Here is a 17,199-nt window from a genome sequence, read left to right on the forward strand (position 1 = left end):
GTTGGATGGCATCACTGACTCAATGGACATGAGTTTGAGCAAACTTCGGGAGATAGTGAAGGACAGGGAAGCCTGGTGTGCTGCAGTCCCTGGGGTCACAAAGAGTCGAACATGACTTAGTGACTGAATAACAACAACATAAATTTCCCGTATGAGTGCTTCACAGGGTATGTGGAAGGTATAGGAAGCGTGATGCTCAGCCACTCAGCTGCTCTCCATGCCAGCCTTGACCCCCAGCCCTCTCCATTGCAAGCATGCATTTCCCCGTGGTAACGAATGCCTGAGCTGTGGGTGACACCTGAGGCTGTGTGAATATTCTGTCTACCAAATAACTTTTGAAAGCAAATCTGAGCATGGGACTCCCTGCTTAAATGATGTCAGTGATTTTCCTTCAGAATATATCCAGTCTGCCTGCTTCTTGCTACCTGCACATGCCCGTCCTGGTCCAGGCCACCATCACCTAGCATCTAGGTTGCTGCAGTAGATTCCTGACCATTCCGATCCCGTATCTCCATCCCCCAGTTCTCAGCGCAGCAGTTTCAGAGTAACTCATTTAAACATCAAAGTCAGATCTGGTCACTCCTCTGCAAACTTGGAGTGCCTTTTGCCCACGCAGAGCAAAAGTCAGAGTCCACTCCATAGCTTCAAAGGTTCTGCCTGCTCCCACACCGCTGCCCTCTCCCCTTCTCCCCTCCATTCTCCCCACCACTGGGCTGGAGCAGCTATTCTCTGAACACATGGGCACATTCCAAGGTCTTGGTAGCTGCTTGGATGTTCACCTGTGTATCCGTGTGGATGGTAGAGAGCCCCCTACCCCTTCACGTCTTCACTCCAATATCACTCTCCCTGGCTGTGGTATTGAAAATGCCAGCCCCCTCCATCAGCCTTCCTGGCCTCCTTTCCTATTTCTGCCTTCATAGCCCTCATAACCAAGACATACCATGTACTTTTTGTTTATTTATTTCGCCCCAACTGGAGCATGAGCTCCCCCATAGCCGAGACATTTGTGTTTGGTTGGTTAACTGCTAGCTGGGCCCAGCTCCCCATCTCACACCCAATTGCTTTTTTTTTTTTTAATGTGGAGCATTTTTACAGTCTTTATTAAATTTGTTACATTATTGCTTCTGTCTTATGTTTTGTTTTTTTTTGGCCAAGATACGTATGGGATCTTAGCTCCTCAACCAGGGCTCAGGCCCACACCCCCACACCCCCTGCACTGGAAGGTGAAGTCTTAACCACTGGACCAGCAGGGAAGCCCTCCACACCCTGTTCTTAGCTGCTCCCAAAGTATGCTCCAGGAATCCTTGGTGGGTGGAGCCTTTTCAGGGGATCTGTGAAGTCAAAATCATTTTCTTGGTAATACTAGGATGCTATTTGCCTTCCTGCTGTCATCCTCTCAGGATTGCCTAGGGGAATTTCAAGGACGTATGATGGTGATGTGGCTGCAAATTGAGTGAGGAGCAGCTTCAAGAATCTACCAGCTCAAAAAAAAAAAAAAAAAAAAAAAGAATCTACCAGCTCATCTCATCAGCCAGATATTTACATTTGCAAAAATGTAAAGCCCATGCTACCCTTCCTCTCGCAATTTTTGGGGAAAATTTTTAACAAAAAATATGCCATTTATGTTAACATGTAAATCTATTATTGTTATTTCTAAATTCAGTTCAGTTCAGTTCAGTCACTCAGTCGTGTCCGACTCTTTGCGACACCATGAACCGCAGTATACCAGGCCTCCCTGTCCATCACCAACTCCTGGAGTTCACCCAAACTCATATCCATCGAGTTGCTGATGCCATCCAGCCATCTCATCCTCTGTCGTCCTCTTCTCCTCCTGCCCCCAATCCCTCCCAGCATCAGAGTCTTTTCTGAGTCAACTCTTTGCATAAGGTGCCCAAAGTATTGGAGTTTCAGCTTTAGCATCAGTCCTTCCGAAGAACACCCAGGACTGACCTCCTTTATTTATTTATTTTTTGTTGTTGTTTTTTTTATTTTTATTTTTTTTTATTTTTTATTTTATTTATTTATTTTTTTTAATTTTTAAAATCTTTAATTCTTACATGCATTCCCAAACATGAACCCCCCTCCCACCTGACCTCCTTTTGAATGGACTGGTTGGATCTCCTTGCAGTCCACGGGACTCTCAAGAGTCTTCTCCAACACCACAGTTCAAAAGCATCAATTCTTCGATGCTCAGCTTTCTTCAAGTCCAACTCTCACATCCATACATGTCTACTGGAAAAACCATAGTCTTGACTAGACAGACCTTTGTTGGCAAAGTAATGTCTCTGCTTTTGAATATGCTATCTAGGTTGGTCATAACTTTCTTTCCAAGGAGTAAGGGTCTTTTAATTTCATGGCTGCAATAAATATTTAAAATAGGTCTTTTAATTTCTTATATAGTAAATAATCTATAGATATAATCACCCAAAACAAAAACTCTAGGGCCCTCAGAAGTTTTTAAGGGTAAAAATGAATCCTGAGACCAAAAACTTGGAGAATCACTGGCTCACACAACCTCTCAGTAAAGAAAGATCAAACAAATGAATGAACTTCTTGGTTTAGGCTGAGAGACTTTGCCATGGTGGTCTGGCTTCTGAGCTCTTCCCTGGCCTCCTCCATCCCCTGTCTGCCTCTTCTCGGTTCTAAATATGCCGACCTGCTTTCCTCGTGGCACCTTCATGGGCATCTAAAATTCCTTGTCCATCTCAGAAATTCTTGCTTGTCCATTACATTCATCGAATGGAACTCAGTTTGAACTCACCTCTCCCAGGACACCTTCCTTGATCTCACTGGTATTGCCTGTGATTTAGCGTCGCCTCCTATCTAGCTCTTCTGCACTCAGTTACCTCTACCTCAGTGTCCCCATTTCTGTTGCATTTGTTGGTATACAGATATGTCTTACCAGACTGAGCTTCTTGAGGGCAGAAACTAGATCTTACCTTTTTGTGTCCAGTGCCTGGTACATACTAGGAGGCACTTTCTAAAATATGTGTTGAATCAGTGAGTGATGCCTTGGAATTCAGAATAGGGACTTCCTTTCTTCTGATTTATCCTTGGACCAAAGTGCCTCTAAAGGGGGCATGGTTTCTGGCATCTGATTTGAGTCTTGAAATGTCAGGGTGACAACAGTGCTTCACCTTCACTCAGAAGTAATGTTTATTGAGCGCCTGCTGGGTGCTGGGGAATTTTGCTTGGTATCTTGTTTCAGGGGCACTGTGGTTCATTAGGCCATTGTGAGCTGGCTTGGGCTCTAATCACTTTTCATATGGCTTCTATGGGGATAACATGGTCTGGGAGCTAAGCTAAACTTCTGGGACTAATGCATTTGTATTATATATGCAGACTGTGAGGTTGTTGAAGTCAAAGATGGTGTGGTAGGTGTGTTGCTGGGTCCTGCTACCATGCTCTGTATGCAGTAGGTAGTAAATAGCTGGAATAATTTGTTCAATGGGCATAGTTAGTACTGGAAATAACAGTACAATGAGGGCTTCCCATTGGTGGTTTCATAGGTGATCATAAGTGGAGAGAGATTTCTATAGCTGGAGTGATCCAGGAAGTCTTCCCAGGAGAGGAGTCTTTGAGCTAAACTTTGGAGGATGGGTGTTAGCCCCTTTCATTTTTGTTATTTCCAAAAACACTTGGTCTCCTTTCCGTGGCTGCTGTGGGAGGCAGTGCCGGAGTCGTATGCCTTGATCAGGCTGGAGTGGGAAGGATATCTCTGTTCCCTGTAGGACCTACTCATGCAGAAGTGTGACATCTCCTGGCCAGGTGGGAAAGCAAGGGCGGACCCATGGAGAAGGACTCAGTAGCGGAAAATACTCTGGACTACCGTGGCCTGCTGACGGCTGGGGTTCTTGCGAGGGCTGTCTGGGCATGGGTTTCCGTGGGTTCCTGGAGCTCTGAAGGGATCCTAGGGCTTGTGGCCAAACATCTCCCTTTTTGAGCAGGGAAATTGAGGCCCAGAGAGGGGAAGGGACTTGCCCAAGGTCACATGGGAATTAGTGACAGAATTGGGATTAAAGTTTAGGGCTCCCCTCTCATCTGCCTCCCCCAACCCTCAGCACTCTTTGTAATATATAATGCTGCCTCTTTTCCCCTTTTTCCCTTTGACCTCTTTGGAGTCATAAGCCTTTGGAGTGGGGGACCTTTGGGTCCCCAGGGGTAAATCCTTTGCTGTCTCAGGGAAGAATGGGGGATGCCTGGCCCAGTTCCTGGTGGGCAGGTGTGGATTCTGGGACCTGAACTGGAGGCCATTGTTGAGGACAAAGTCCACTTGTCACCTCTGTGAGCCTGTGGCTGCTTTTAAAATGTCTGAGTGAAAGGGAGACTTGGGCCATCTGACTCACTCCTGCCTGCGTCCTGCAGCTGTGAGCGAGGAGCCTGTGCCATCTGGGACAGAGGACCAAGGAATGGGGACCAGCAGTGGTCTGGCACAGAATGTACTCCTGAGTGTACCCCAGCAGGAGGCACTGCCCCTGGGCTGAGACCTGGGGAGATAATCACCCAGGTGCCACGGTAATACAGCGCCAGGAGGTGGGCTCTGACTTTCCTGGTGCTGACCTGTGGACAGTGGAGAGGAGGGGGATCCAGAGAGGGAAGGGAAAAGGAAAACCAGGGAGAAGTGTCTGTTGGGTAGAGGTGATGTGTTCTTGGCTCTTCTTTGCCCCTTGGCTGTTTCTCTTTTCAGATTAACCAGATAAGTCATCTTGTTAGTATTATTTTTAAATGGAGGTTCCTGTGGGAAATCTGCTCTTATTCACCATAATGAATTAGGTCTGCCTCAGGTCTTGATAACGTAAGACACCTATCTTTCTGAGCACCTCCATTCTCTTTTTAATGCAAGTTTTCAGGACTGTATGTCATTTAATCTTGCAGCCTCAGAGTACTCTGGAGCGGGATCATTAGCTTCTTCTTTGGGTTTATAGGCATCTAAAGCAATAGCGTTTCTCAGATTCATTCCTCTGATAGGTCTGGCGGCTGGTCCCTGTGTTGGTGGAGCGTCCAGTGATGTGAGATCAAAATCCTGTGTGGCCTCAGCTCCAATGGACCTGCTCTGATTTCCCAGGAGGAAGAGACTGCCAGGCCTCTTGTTTCAGAATATTTTCTCCGGCTGTTTGTTATACCATTCTCCATCTGCCTGCCCCTGAACGCTTCTCAGAGAGAGTCCGGGCTCCATCAGATCTTAACCTCCAGTGTTTCATTTGTTTATATTTGTTTGTGATTAGACATTCCACTCTGCTCCTGCTGGGTTGAGTAGCTGGGGCTTGCAAACCTCCCAGCGTAGCTCTTTCACAGCCTGGAATGTGCTGCGAGCTTGTGGGAGTCTTTTTATTATCATTATTATTATAGGAATGTGGAAGAGCATTTAGAGAGAGAAAGGGACAAGGCAGACCTCCAAAAAAACTTCACAGTATAGAGAACAGATATGTGTGTGGGTCTTTTATCTTTTTAATTTCATTTTTATTTTATATCAGAGTATAGTTGATTTGCAGTCTGGTGTTAGTTTCAGGTGTACAGCAAAGTGATTCAGTGAGATGTATATATACACATATATTCATTCTTTTTCAGATTCTTTTCCATTAGAAGTTATTTAAGAATATTGAGTAGAGTTCCTTGTGCTATAGTGGGTCCATGTTGATTATCTGTTTTACGTATAGTAATGTGTACATGCAGTCTTCCCACAGACACTTCCAGTAAAGAACGCTCCTGCCGATGCAGGAGATGTGAGAGACACAGGTTCAATTCCTGGGTCAGGAAGATCCCTTGGAGGAGGGCATGGCAGCCCACTCCAGTGTCCAGATTCTCCAGTGCCTGGAGAATCCCATGGACAGAGGAGCCTGGTGGGCTGCGATCCATAGAGTTGCAAAGAGTCGGACATGACTGAAGTGACTTAGCACGTGTGCAATGCACAAACGTGTATATGTTAATCCCAGACTCCTAATTTATCAGGCAGGAATGAGTGTTTGTAACTGTTGGTGACAGGAGGGTAGCAAAACAGGGTGTTAAGTCCACTTTGCTTCTTAGAGAGAAGGCCATGTTTCCCACCCCGGGCCAAGCTGGAGAGCCAAGCCTGGGAAATACTTCCAGAAGTTTCTCCCCGAATCTGTCTAGACAGCCATGGGAAAGCTTGAGGGAGGTGGAGACCACTGTTGTTAGAGAGGTCATGATAAAGATGATGTAAATAAAGAAGGAATAAACCAGGCCTATGGGCAGGAAAGCCTGGTAAAGGTGTGGATTTTCTCCCAAGGGATCTATAGATCCAATGTGATTCCAGTCAAACCTCAGGAGGTTTTTTCAAGGAACTTGATAAGATGATTCTGAAATACGTACACAAGAGTCAAGGTCTAAGAATATCCAGGACGCTTCCGAAGAAGGCAGGAAGGAGGGGCGTGGCCTTGCAGATGCCTCAGTGGTATTATAAAACTGCAGTCACTACCGAAGGGAGGTTTGTTTAGAAACAGACTGACTGATGGGAGAGACTGGGAGCCAGAAAGAGACCTAGCCATGTGTAGAACCTCAGTGTATACAGAAGAGTTGTAGCAGATCCATGGGGACAAGAGGCCTAGTTAATAAGTGGTGCCTGTTGCATTCCAAACAAAAGCAGATTGTCAGAGAATGTCATGGACCAAGGGTTGCAGTTAACCAAGTTCTCTGCATGGATGTCAAGCTTTTTTTGTTTTGTGTTTTAAGAAGAAGTTCAGGGTCAAGGCAGAGTTGACAGCAGAGTATCGGTGACAAAGACCAGGGACCGGCTCTTTTGCTGGCAGCGGCAGTCTGCTGCTGCTTCCTCCAGGGCTGGCTTTGTCTTGGGCTTGAGAGGAACCTTATTCCTCCAGCACAGACTGCCTGAATTTAGCGCTGGGGCCAGGCCAGTGGCACCAAGTCCAGGGCCCCAGAGCTTAGAATACTGCCCTGTCCTTCTGGAGGTGGGTCTGGCCCCTCCTGGGAGACAGAATGAGCCCCAGATCAGTTTGGGTTGGGAGCTCTGGATCTGGTCTGTCCTGCTGTTCGTAGTGGCAAGAGAAGTGGGGTGGCAGGAGCTGAGCTTTCTTGGGGAAAGTGAGAGAAGAGATTACTTTCTCTTGGATGAAAGTCATTGAATATAAACTTCCTCTAGCCAGTGGTAGGATGATTAGGGCACATGACTCTTTGATAAGGATGGTCTCTACCATCAGAAAGGAGCAAGGCAGGAATGGTAAGGGGTAGCATCCAAGTGACCACCAACTACCCCTGTCACATCTAAACTATCTTAAATGAAGTAAAATGAAAACTTTGGGCTTCCCTGCTGACTCAGTAGGTACAGAATCTGCCTGCCAATGCAGGAGACACAGGTTCAGTCCCGGGGTTGGGAAAATCTCCTGGAGAAGGAAATGGCAATCCACTCCAGTATTCTTGCCTGAAAAATCTCATGGACAGAGGATCCCGGGAGGCTATAGTCCGTGGAGTCACAAAAGAGTTGGACACGACTTAGCAACTAACCAATAACAACAAAATGAAAAATTCAGCTTTTCAGGCACACAAGCCGTGTTTCAAGAGCTTGCTAGTTCCATATGGCTAGTGACTGACCACACTGGATGTTGCCACCATCATAGAAGATTCTGTTGGGAGCACTGCTCTGCTACCGGCACCTTTGTATTTTGCAGAGACATTTCGGACCCATTCTCTCCCAGATCAAAGTGAAAGGCCTGTCTGGTAGATTTAGTGGCAGGCAGACAAGTTTGGGCTGTGCATCCTGACTCCGCCTCTTATAAGCTCTGTGTCACTTAACCTCACTGAGTCTGGTCTTTAAAAGCAATTAGCTGTTTCTTAGACATGCCAGGGTGTGTGACAGTCAGGGAGATGCTGGTATGGCACTTTGTAGGCTGTTGGTGCCACGTAATCACTCTGTACATGGGAGCAGGCATTACTATTTTACAAGTGAAAAGTGAGGCTCAGAGAGGCAAAGTGACATGGCCAAAGCCTCTGAACTAATAAATGAAGGCCCAGAATACCAACTCCCATCTCTTATTTTACCTCCATCCAGCCCCAATCTGTGCAGGACAGACACTGGTAGAGTGTGCTGAGCAGGAGCACACACCTGCAGGGTGGGCTCAGCCCTGGGCCAGGCAGGATAAGTCTGGGACCAAAGGGCTGGTGGGTATGAGGTCCAGGACTTCCTGGATGGATGCAGGGGCCCTGCTAGCCCCACCTTATTTAAAATCTCTTTTAGGCCTTGGAGTTTACCCTTTTAAGCTCAAACTTTACAAAAGTGCTTTGTTTGGGCCATATAGAGCCTTGCAGCCTTTGAGCGCCCCTTAGGTGGTTTCAATGTGGATCAGTTATTGGAGACTTCAAGAAAACACTGGCTCCTCCAGGAAGCTCATCCTGATTTTCTGAAATTTCCTTTCGCCCCCACAATTTTGTTCAAATTCCCAGAGTCTTCCCCATGGGAGAGATTCAGCATTCTTCCCCTAGATCTGAGATTCTTCCTCTTTTTTTGTGCCAGGAACATTTCAGTTGAAGGATAATGATAGTAAAGTTTGGCTTTTTTCTCCATCCCCAGTTCAGAGATCCCTGAATCCCATCCATCAGGCCATAGAGATCATTTCAAGACTCTCAACCTGTCTTCCCCCAGACTTAGCCCATGTACAGTCTTGTGACCCCTTGTGACCATCAGGGTCTGGGACACAGTAGGTGCCTGGCATGTGCCTTTGGGGGTAAAGGTAGGCCTTGTGGGTCCCCTCTGAGTGCAGACCTGCCCCAGCTGGGGGTGAGCCAGCCGGAACCAGATGCTTCCTGAAGGAGGAGGCAGTGCAGGTGCTGGAAGGCCTCACATGCTTGCCAGCAGCAGCATGAAGCTGGGCCTCAGCTTGCAGAGGAAGAAGACAGTTCCCAGGCTGCAGGGCTCAGAGGGGACTTCAGGCCTGGTTCACAGTGGGCAACAGGCTCCCATGCAGCCTTTTGAAGATGCCACGTGGTTTGTGGCAAAATCTGGGGCTCTTAGCCTGGCCCATGGACTTTTTCCTTCTCTGGCCCCAAATGGGCATGGCCGTGTGCCCCTCACCCCCAGCCAATTTTAGCTGAAGCTGTCCTGCTTGACAGATGGGCCATTTGCTTCCTGTGCTGGAGCTGAGTGGCTGGGTGCCCAAAGAGAGACTATAATTAGCAGAGAAAAGGGGAATGGGATTGCACACTAGCATTGACAGTTAATTTTATACTCACAGGGAAACATAAACTAATGTTCTCAGAGATGTAAATATCATTTGGAAATCATGAAGTTCCTGGGAAGGGTATGTCAGCCTCTCCCCATGCCTGCTGCTCCTGGAACCCTTGAATAAGGAGCCTAGATCTGCTTGTGCTGTGTGTAGTGCCACCTCAGGGGCTACCCAGTGGCTTCTGGAAGGACTGAGGTGGCAGCACCCCTGGCTGGACCAGGAGAGATGAGCCTGTGATGGCTCAGTACACAGTGGTGCAGGAGCTCAGAGGTTTGGGTCTGCACTAGAAAGCTGCAGTAGCTTTTTATGGCTTTAGTGGTCTGGAAATGCTGCAAGGCTAACTCGCAAGGAAAATGTGATCTTTTGTAACAGGAGGGAGATCAGACCAAAGAAAGTTTTGTTTCCTGCCAGGAAGGCCGTTCTGGAGTGGGTCCTGGGGCTCTGGAGAGCTTATAAAAATAGAAGAAGCCACTGACTGCCTTTACAAAGAGGGCTGGGGTCAATTCTGCTCAGAATGCAGGCCTACAACAGCTTGGTGTTTTGGGGATGGTTTCCAAAGCAGGGTACCTGAACCCAGAAGCATAGCGTCAGATGGGAAGGAGGAGGGACAGCCTAGGATGGTGGTTAGATGTTGCTTTTTTATCTAAACAAACAAACAAAAATACTGAAACACAGAAGTCTCAAAAGTATGTGGAATCAATCCTGAAAATATTAAGGTGTTATCTTGTTGTTTCAGTGACAACATGCAAATTACAGTTTTCACCAAGATAGAGGATAAAATGCCACTTCTCTTGCCCGAGGCACACCGTGTCCTTGCATATTGATTGCACGCCCTGCCTGGGCTCTGATGATGTGGGGTTCTTCTTTAACCGTCAACCCTGGCTCTAGGGCTGAAGGATCTCTGGGTCCTGTGTCTGGTTCAGGGTTGCTGCTGCTGCTAAGTCGCTTCAGTTGTGTCCGACTCTGTGCGATCCCATAGACGGCAGCCCACGAGGCTCCCCCATCCCTGGGATTCTCCAGGCAAGAACACTGGAGTGGGTTGCCATTTCCTTCTCCAATGCATGAAAGTGAAAAGTGAAAGTGAAGTCGCTCCGTCGTGTCCAACTCTTCACGACCCCATGAACTGCAGCCTGCCAGGCTCCTCCGTCCACGGGATTTTCCAGGCAAGAGTACTGGCTTGGGGTGCCATTGTTCAGGGTTAGAGTTGAGTAATTCCTTGTAAGTGCACTAATAAGGAAGGGGAGGATTTGGCTCTTTAAAACTTCTTGCCCTTGTTCTCAGAGGACCCGCAGGGCTTAGGCTGGCCTCGAACAATGATTTCACCATGTCCTGGGTTTTGGAGCATGAACTGACCAAATAACTTTGGTTAATATTTTTCTATCAAAAGTAGATTTTATTTCTTGTGGTCCTCATTTTCCTATAGAGGGCCTTGTGTGTGTGTCTCCTAACTTTTTAAATTTAAATTAAAAAATTTATCCAGCTGAGTGATTTGGATGACATCATTTCACTCATGGTTTTCCTGACATGGCCAACTTGTTAATAAGCAGTTCATGGCCAAGTTTGTCAATGCCTTTAGCACCTCTTGGCCTGTGTGTGCTGGGAAGGCATTCCTTTTAGACCTGGGGAGTAGGTATCAGTAATCCTAGATTATCCTTTCAAACTAAGGAGAATGGCAGTTAGCAGTGACATACAGCAGAGCCCTGGACCGGAGGAGATGGCTTCCCGGTAACCCTCTGTTACCCGATGTTTCCAAGTAAGTAAGTTTGGTCTGCTTGACTTTTGGCATCCCTGCCACTTGCAGAGCTTAGGGGAAGCAGGTACTTCCCTTTGCCCAGAACAGTCTTGGCGCTCTTTAGAAGGCCGTTGAGGAGATCTACTTTGAGGGCACATTGTATAATAGCCATTTTAAGCTGGAGGTAGACCAGGAGTAACTGGAGGAGCCACCACCTCCTTGGTGTTTAGGATGTTGACTCTAGGGTGGCTGTGCTCATGGCGTATCTTGCCTATATCTTGTCTGTATTATCCCTCATTTCCTTTACTTAGACCTTCACTGACAGCACCATGGCTTCTGACTCCTCTCCCACACTGCCTCCTGCTCTGTGGAGAAGTCCAGTGTATCTGCTCTTGGGAATGTGTGGCCTGGAATGCCAGAATCATTGGACAGGCAGAATGCTGGGTAGACAGCGCTGGACTCAAACCCAAGCGGGGATCTACTGGGAAGCCTGGCTTGCATCTGTTCAACAGACATTGATTGTAAATGCCTGTTGTGCTTCCTTAATGTCAGGGCTGTTCTGGTGCTGGGGATGCCTTAAACAGTTGAAAAATTCCTCCTAGCATGGAGCTTATGTTCTTGTGGGGAAGACAAACAGTTAAAAGAGAAAACAAAAAATGTAGTACATTTACTACTTGTCAGTGCAAAGGAAAAATAAATCAGGAAATTGGGATTGAGAGTTTCAGGGAGAGAATTTTCTGTGTTTAAACAAGATGACCCCAAAGGCCTCACTGAGCAGGTGAGAAGTGAGCAAAGATGAGAAGGAGGTGAGGGCGGGAGCCGTAGTGCCATTTGGAGATCAGGAGAAAGCACATTCCAGGCAGTGGGAACAGCCTGTGCAAAGGCGCCTAGCTGGTGCACTCGTGTGTTTGGCCGGCAGTGAGGGGCCCAGTGCAGTTAAAGCAGAGTGAGGAAGTGGGGGGAGTGAGAAGTGAGCTCAGCCAGGCTGTGTGGACTGTGATTAGGGTTGTGGCTTTTACTCTCAGGGCACAGAGAACCAGCTTGTCCTGAGTAGATTTTGCTTGGTCAGCTCTGGTAGGAAGAACAGGCTGAAGGGGGCCAGTTAGAACACTATTGTGAATCCCAGGGTGATGGGGCAATGCAGTCCCAGACATGTCTGAGGGTTTGGGGTGACAGCCGCCGATAGGGTTCCTTGAAGATTTAGTATGAGACTTTGCCAGCTGAGAGCAGGAAGGGGTCCTCCAAGAACTTTTTTGCCTCATTTTTCCTGATGGGGAGTTACAGTGGTCACCTTTCCACTGTTAGGAAAATTGACGAGGAGGAATTTGACTTAAAAATCTCTTCAAAATCCCTCCTGCTCCAACTTTCAGTTTTCCTGATGATCATTCTGAAGATAAATCCCACTGAGTGCACTGCCCGTCCCCCTGAGCAGGTCTGAAATTTCCTTTGGTGTTCTGCCTGTGTAAGACACACCCCAGGGCCCCATGCTTTCAGGTTCATAGTGTTTCCACTGTCCTTATCTCACTAAAGCCTTGCAAAAACCCTTGGGTGAACAGGGCAGAAATGATAGTCTTCATACCCATTTTTCAGATGAGAACACAGACTCGTGTGGTCCAATGCTTGTCCAAAGCCCAGGGTTAGCAAGTGGCAGAGCTGGGACTGCGGCCCAGGTTCTCTGATCCTCTAGGCAGTGGCATTTCCCCTGACTCACCAGTACTTCCCACCAAAGCAGCATTTCCTAATAGGGTCTGTGTTAATTTACTAGGGCTGCCGTAATAGAGTACCACAGACTGGGCGGCTTAAGCAACAGAGGTTTATTGTCTCTCAGTTCTGGAGGCTGGATGTCCAAGATGAAGGTGTGGGCAGAGTTGGTTTTCTCGGAGCCCTTCTCTTTGGCTTTGCCAATGATTGTCTTCTCTGTGTGTCTTCACGTGGTCTTCTCTCAGTGTGTCTGTGTCCTAATCTCCTCTTATGAACATTCATAGTGGATTCAACCCGAGTCGTAAGACCTCATTTTAACTTCATTACCTCTTTTAAGCCTCAGTTTCCAAGTACAGTCCCATTCTGAGGTTCTGGGGGTTAGGACTTCAGCTTGTGAATTTTGGGAACACAGTTCAGCCCATAACAGGTTGCCTCACATCCGGTGACCTGGGGTGACCCCTCCAACGGCAGGCACCAACCCTCCCTTGAGTCCTTCGTAGGAGAATCAAGCAACTACAGTCCTTTTCCTCTCTCACTGCTTGTTTTCTTGCTGCAGCTGATCGGGGGCCTGGTCCTGTCTGTGGGGATCTATGCAGAGGTCGAGAGGCAGAAATACAAAACCCTGGAAAGCGCCTTTCTGGCCCCGGCCATCATCCTCATCCTCCTGGGGGTCATCATGTTCATCGTGTCCTTCATCGGTGTCCTGGCTTCCCTCCGTGACAACCTGTGTCTCCTCCAAGCAGTGAGTTGGTCCCAGGCACCCATCAGCTGGTGGGGCAGGGGGTGTGATCCTTGGAGTCCCTGGGAGAGCTGAGAGACCACCCCTGGGCCCTCGGGCAGCCCAGTTAATCAGTCCTTGCCTCAAACCAGCTCTACTGGAGGGTTTCGTGGGTCAGCCTGTCCATATTGGCCCAAGAAGGCTCAGCTTCCTCCACTTCTGCTTAGAAAGGCTGATTCAAAAACTGTTCTTAAACCTCATGTTGGTCTGGTCTGTCTGTTGGAAGTGGGAGAAGGTACGCTCAGATGAGAGCAAGCAAAACCAAGAAAAGTTGTTGGTGGTGACTCATTAGCTCATATAACCAGCAAGTCCACCCTAGGTCCAGGGGTTTAGCTGACGCCCTGGGCTTTCTCTCTCTTGCCACCTCCCAGCTGGATGCCAGCTGCTGTCCTCAGGTTCTCTTTGCGATGGTCACCAGCAGCCTTAGGCCAACAGTCCTTATAGCTCAGGGTCCTGGGGAGTCTTTCCTGGTAACTCTGGCCAAGATCCTAGGACTTTGATGGGACTGCTTGGCCAAGTGCCTGCCCTGGGGTCAGGGATAGGGTCAGCCTCCCTGCCCCCTTACTGTGGGGTGAGGGATGGCTTCTCAACACAGGGGGTGCCGGATAGGAGATCTGTTTACTCTGCACCCACATGTGTGTGTGACCTCATTGTTCCCCTCACCCGGGAAGCCCCTAAAAGCCCCTGTGAGTGTGGTCTCAGTGATCCTTCCTGAGGCTGGAAGTTGTTGACATTAGTTTGGACAATGCTTGTTTCTGTGCTAAAGAGTAGTGTATATACTCAGCCTGAGACAGCCCCTCATCTGCCCTTGGGGTCTGGGAAGTCACTTTGCAGGGGCTTTGCTGGCAGAGCTGGAAACGCTGCTCTAACCTGCTTGTCAAGACAGGCCTGTCCCCTCTGGGTCAGCCAGAGGAGGACCAGCGGCTGCTCAAGGTGTGGGGTTGGGGGAGGGGATTGTGTTTTTTCACCCAGACCCCACTGAGGACTTCTGGGACAAACCTCGATAACAGTCTGGCTGGGACAGCTGAGTCACTCTTCCTCATCACAGGCTCCAGCGACGGGCTTTCTTGGGAATGTCTGTCCACATCCTGTGCCTCACAGGAGGAAGGGGTGAAAGGCCCAGGAACCCTTAAGAGCTCTGACAAAGATGATTTTCTTACTGTGCTTGACCCTGAAGCAGATGGCACTTCCCTTCCCCTCTCAGTGACTCACTGAACTTTGTTTTGCAGTTCATGTACATCCTTGGGATTTGCCTCATAATTGAGCTCATTGGTGGCGTGGTGGCCTTGATCTTCCGGAACCAGGTGGGCCTCTGGCACATTTACCAGTCCCGTGTATGCTGGGCACCCGCTCTGTGTGCGCCCTGTTGCAAACTGGGAGTGCAGCGGAGAGTGGGGCGGATAATCCCTCCTGTGTCTATTGGGCTGGGGAGACAGGCACTGAACAGGTGGCCCAGAAAACAAGAGAACAAAACAGGCTGATGGCAGAGTGCCTGGGGTGGAGGTGGGGAGGATGCTGATGAGAAGGAGCCAACCTGCTGAGGCTCAGGGGGACAGAGGGAACCACTGAGGCAGAAGGGAGCTTGGTGGGTTTGTGCACAGTGTGGAGACTGCTTGGCTGAAGGTGAGTGATGGGAAGTGGGTAGAAGGTGAAGCTGGAAGGACTGGCCAGGGCAGATCATGTAAGGCCTTGGAATTTTTTTAAAAGGCAGTGGGAGCCTGTGGAGAGTTTTATGCTGGGAAGTGATGTGATCTGATTCACGTTTTACTTGCTGCTGAATGGAGAATGGCCAGTAGGGACACTAGCTGTGGGTGAGCCTTAACCACGGGCGTGTCTTAGCCTTGGAATCCAAGGGTCTTCTTCCTGTTTCATGAGTACCAGGAAAGGGGAGGGGAGATTCCCGTCACACTGATGGAGTCACTGAGGCGCAGAGAGGTTAAGAAGCCCTCCTAAGAGTACATAGCAAGAGGGAGGCAGCTCAGGGATGCTTTCCAATTTCTTTTCATTTCTTTTTTCCTCCTCTGCCCCAGCCTTATTGAGGAATAATTGACAAATAAAATTATGTTTAAACTCTACAATGTGATGATTTGATATATGCATACATTGTGAAAGGATTACCATAATCAAGTTAATAATACATCCATCACCTTGGATAGTTAACTTTGGGGGAGGGCTAAGATGTTAATATTTATGATCTATTCTCTAAGCAAATTTCAAATGTATAATACTGTATTATTAACTATAGTCCTCATACTGTTCATTAGATCCTCAGAACTTATTCATCTTGTAACTGAAAATTTATACCACTGACCAACATCTTCCTGTTTCCCCCATCTCCTATCCCCCAACAACCACTTTTCTACTCTCTGGGTCTATGAGTTTGACTCTTTTTTAGATTTCAAATGTAAGTGGCCCCATATAAGAAGTGTTTGTTTCTCTCTCTCACTTATTTCTCTTAGCATAATACCCTCAAGAGTCACCCATGTTGTTCTAAGTGGCAGTTTTCCTTATTTTTCATGGCTGAATAATATTCTATTATATATATATACATTCTGTATACACAAACAGTGGAATATCTGTATCTATCTCACATCTTGATCCATTCATCTGGCAAACAGACAGGTTGTTTCCATATCTTGGCAATTGTGAGTAATGTCACGATGAACGTGAGAGTTCTTTTCACGGCAGATGACTCTTTGAGATAGTAATTTCATTTCCTTTGGCTATGAGTGGGATTGTACCACACATGGTAGTTCTATTTTTAATTTTTTGAGAAAGCATCATACAGTTTTCCATAGTGATTGTACCAATTTTACACTCCCAGCAACAGTGTACAAAGGTTCCCTTTTTGCCTCACCCACATTTGTCTCCTGTCTTTTAATAATGGACATTCTAACAGGAGTGAGATTATATCTCTTTATGGCTTTAGTTTGCATTTCCCTGATGTTTAGAGATGTTGAGCATTTTTTCATATACTTGTTGTTCATTTGTATGTCTTCTTTGAAAAACTATCTATTCAGGTTCTCTGCCCATTTTTTAATTAAATTGCAGCTGATGCTTGAACAACATGGGTTTGAATACTGTATATCCACTTATACACAGATATTTTTCAATAAATATAGTATCTGTATTTCATTTTACAGATCTTTAAATCAATCAAGTGTGAGAAATGTTTATGTTCAGTTAGAGGTCACAGTGCTGCTGCTGCTGCTGCTAAGTTGCTTCAGTTGTGTCCGACTCTGTGCAACCCCATAGACAGCAGCCCACCAGGCTCCCCCGTCCCTGGGATTCTCCAGGCAAGAACACTGGAGTGGGTTGCCATTTCCTTCTCCAATGCATGAAGGTGAAAAGAGAAAGTGAAGTCACTCAGTCATGTCTGACTCTTAGCGACCCCATGGACTGCAGCCTACCAGGCTCCTCCGTCCATGGGATTTTCCAGGCAAGAGTACTGGAGTGCAGTGCCATTGCCTTCTCCGAGAGATCACCATATGTGGAGTCAAAAGGACTAGGGTTTGAGTCCTGATTCTATTTAAACTGTGTTTTAGCTTCCTGCCCTTCAGTGAGTTATTTATCAATTCCTTTGTTCAGAAGCAGTATGCAGATTCTCAACTGTATTGGGGGTTGGCATCCCTAATCCCTGCATTGTTCAAAGGTCAACTGTATTTTTCTTTTTTTTTTTTTTTTTTGCTATTTTGCAACTGTAGTGGTTCCATATATATTTTGGGTATTAACCCTTTTCAGATATATTGTTTACAGTTCAGTTCAGTCGCTCAGTCATGTCCGACTCTTTGCGA

The 17,199-nt window shown here is 47.4% G+C and overlaps 1 protein-coding gene across 4 annotated transcripts in view; it reads left to right on the forward strand.

Annotated features, from left to right (window-relative positions):
• TSPAN15 (tetraspanin 15) overlaps positions 1–17,199 on the forward strand; it is a 56,680-nt gene that overhangs the window by 19,993 nt on the left and 19,488 nt on the right. For 3 of the 4 annotated variants that reach the window (XM_027962430.3, XM_027962431.3, XM_060406863.1), the window contains exons 2-3: positions 13,184–13,369; positions 14,635–14,709. The exons of the other annotated variant lie outside the window; for it this stretch is intronic. In XM_027962430.3, the coding sequence (XP_027818231.1) occupies positions 13,184–13,369; positions 14,635–14,709 (261 nt within the window). The remainder of the gene's footprint in view (positions 1–13,183; positions 13,370–14,634; positions 14,710–17,199) is intronic. 4 annotated transcript variants of the gene reach the window in all.

This window comes from Ovis aries, chromosome 25, assembly GCF_016772045.2.
Source record: "Ovis aries strain OAR_USU_Benz2616 breed Rambouillet chromosome 25, ARS-UI_Ramb_v3.0, whole genome shotgun sequence".
Classification (NCBI taxonomy): domain Eukaryota; kingdom Metazoa; phylum Chordata; class Mammalia; order Artiodactyla; family Bovidae; genus Ovis; species Ovis aries.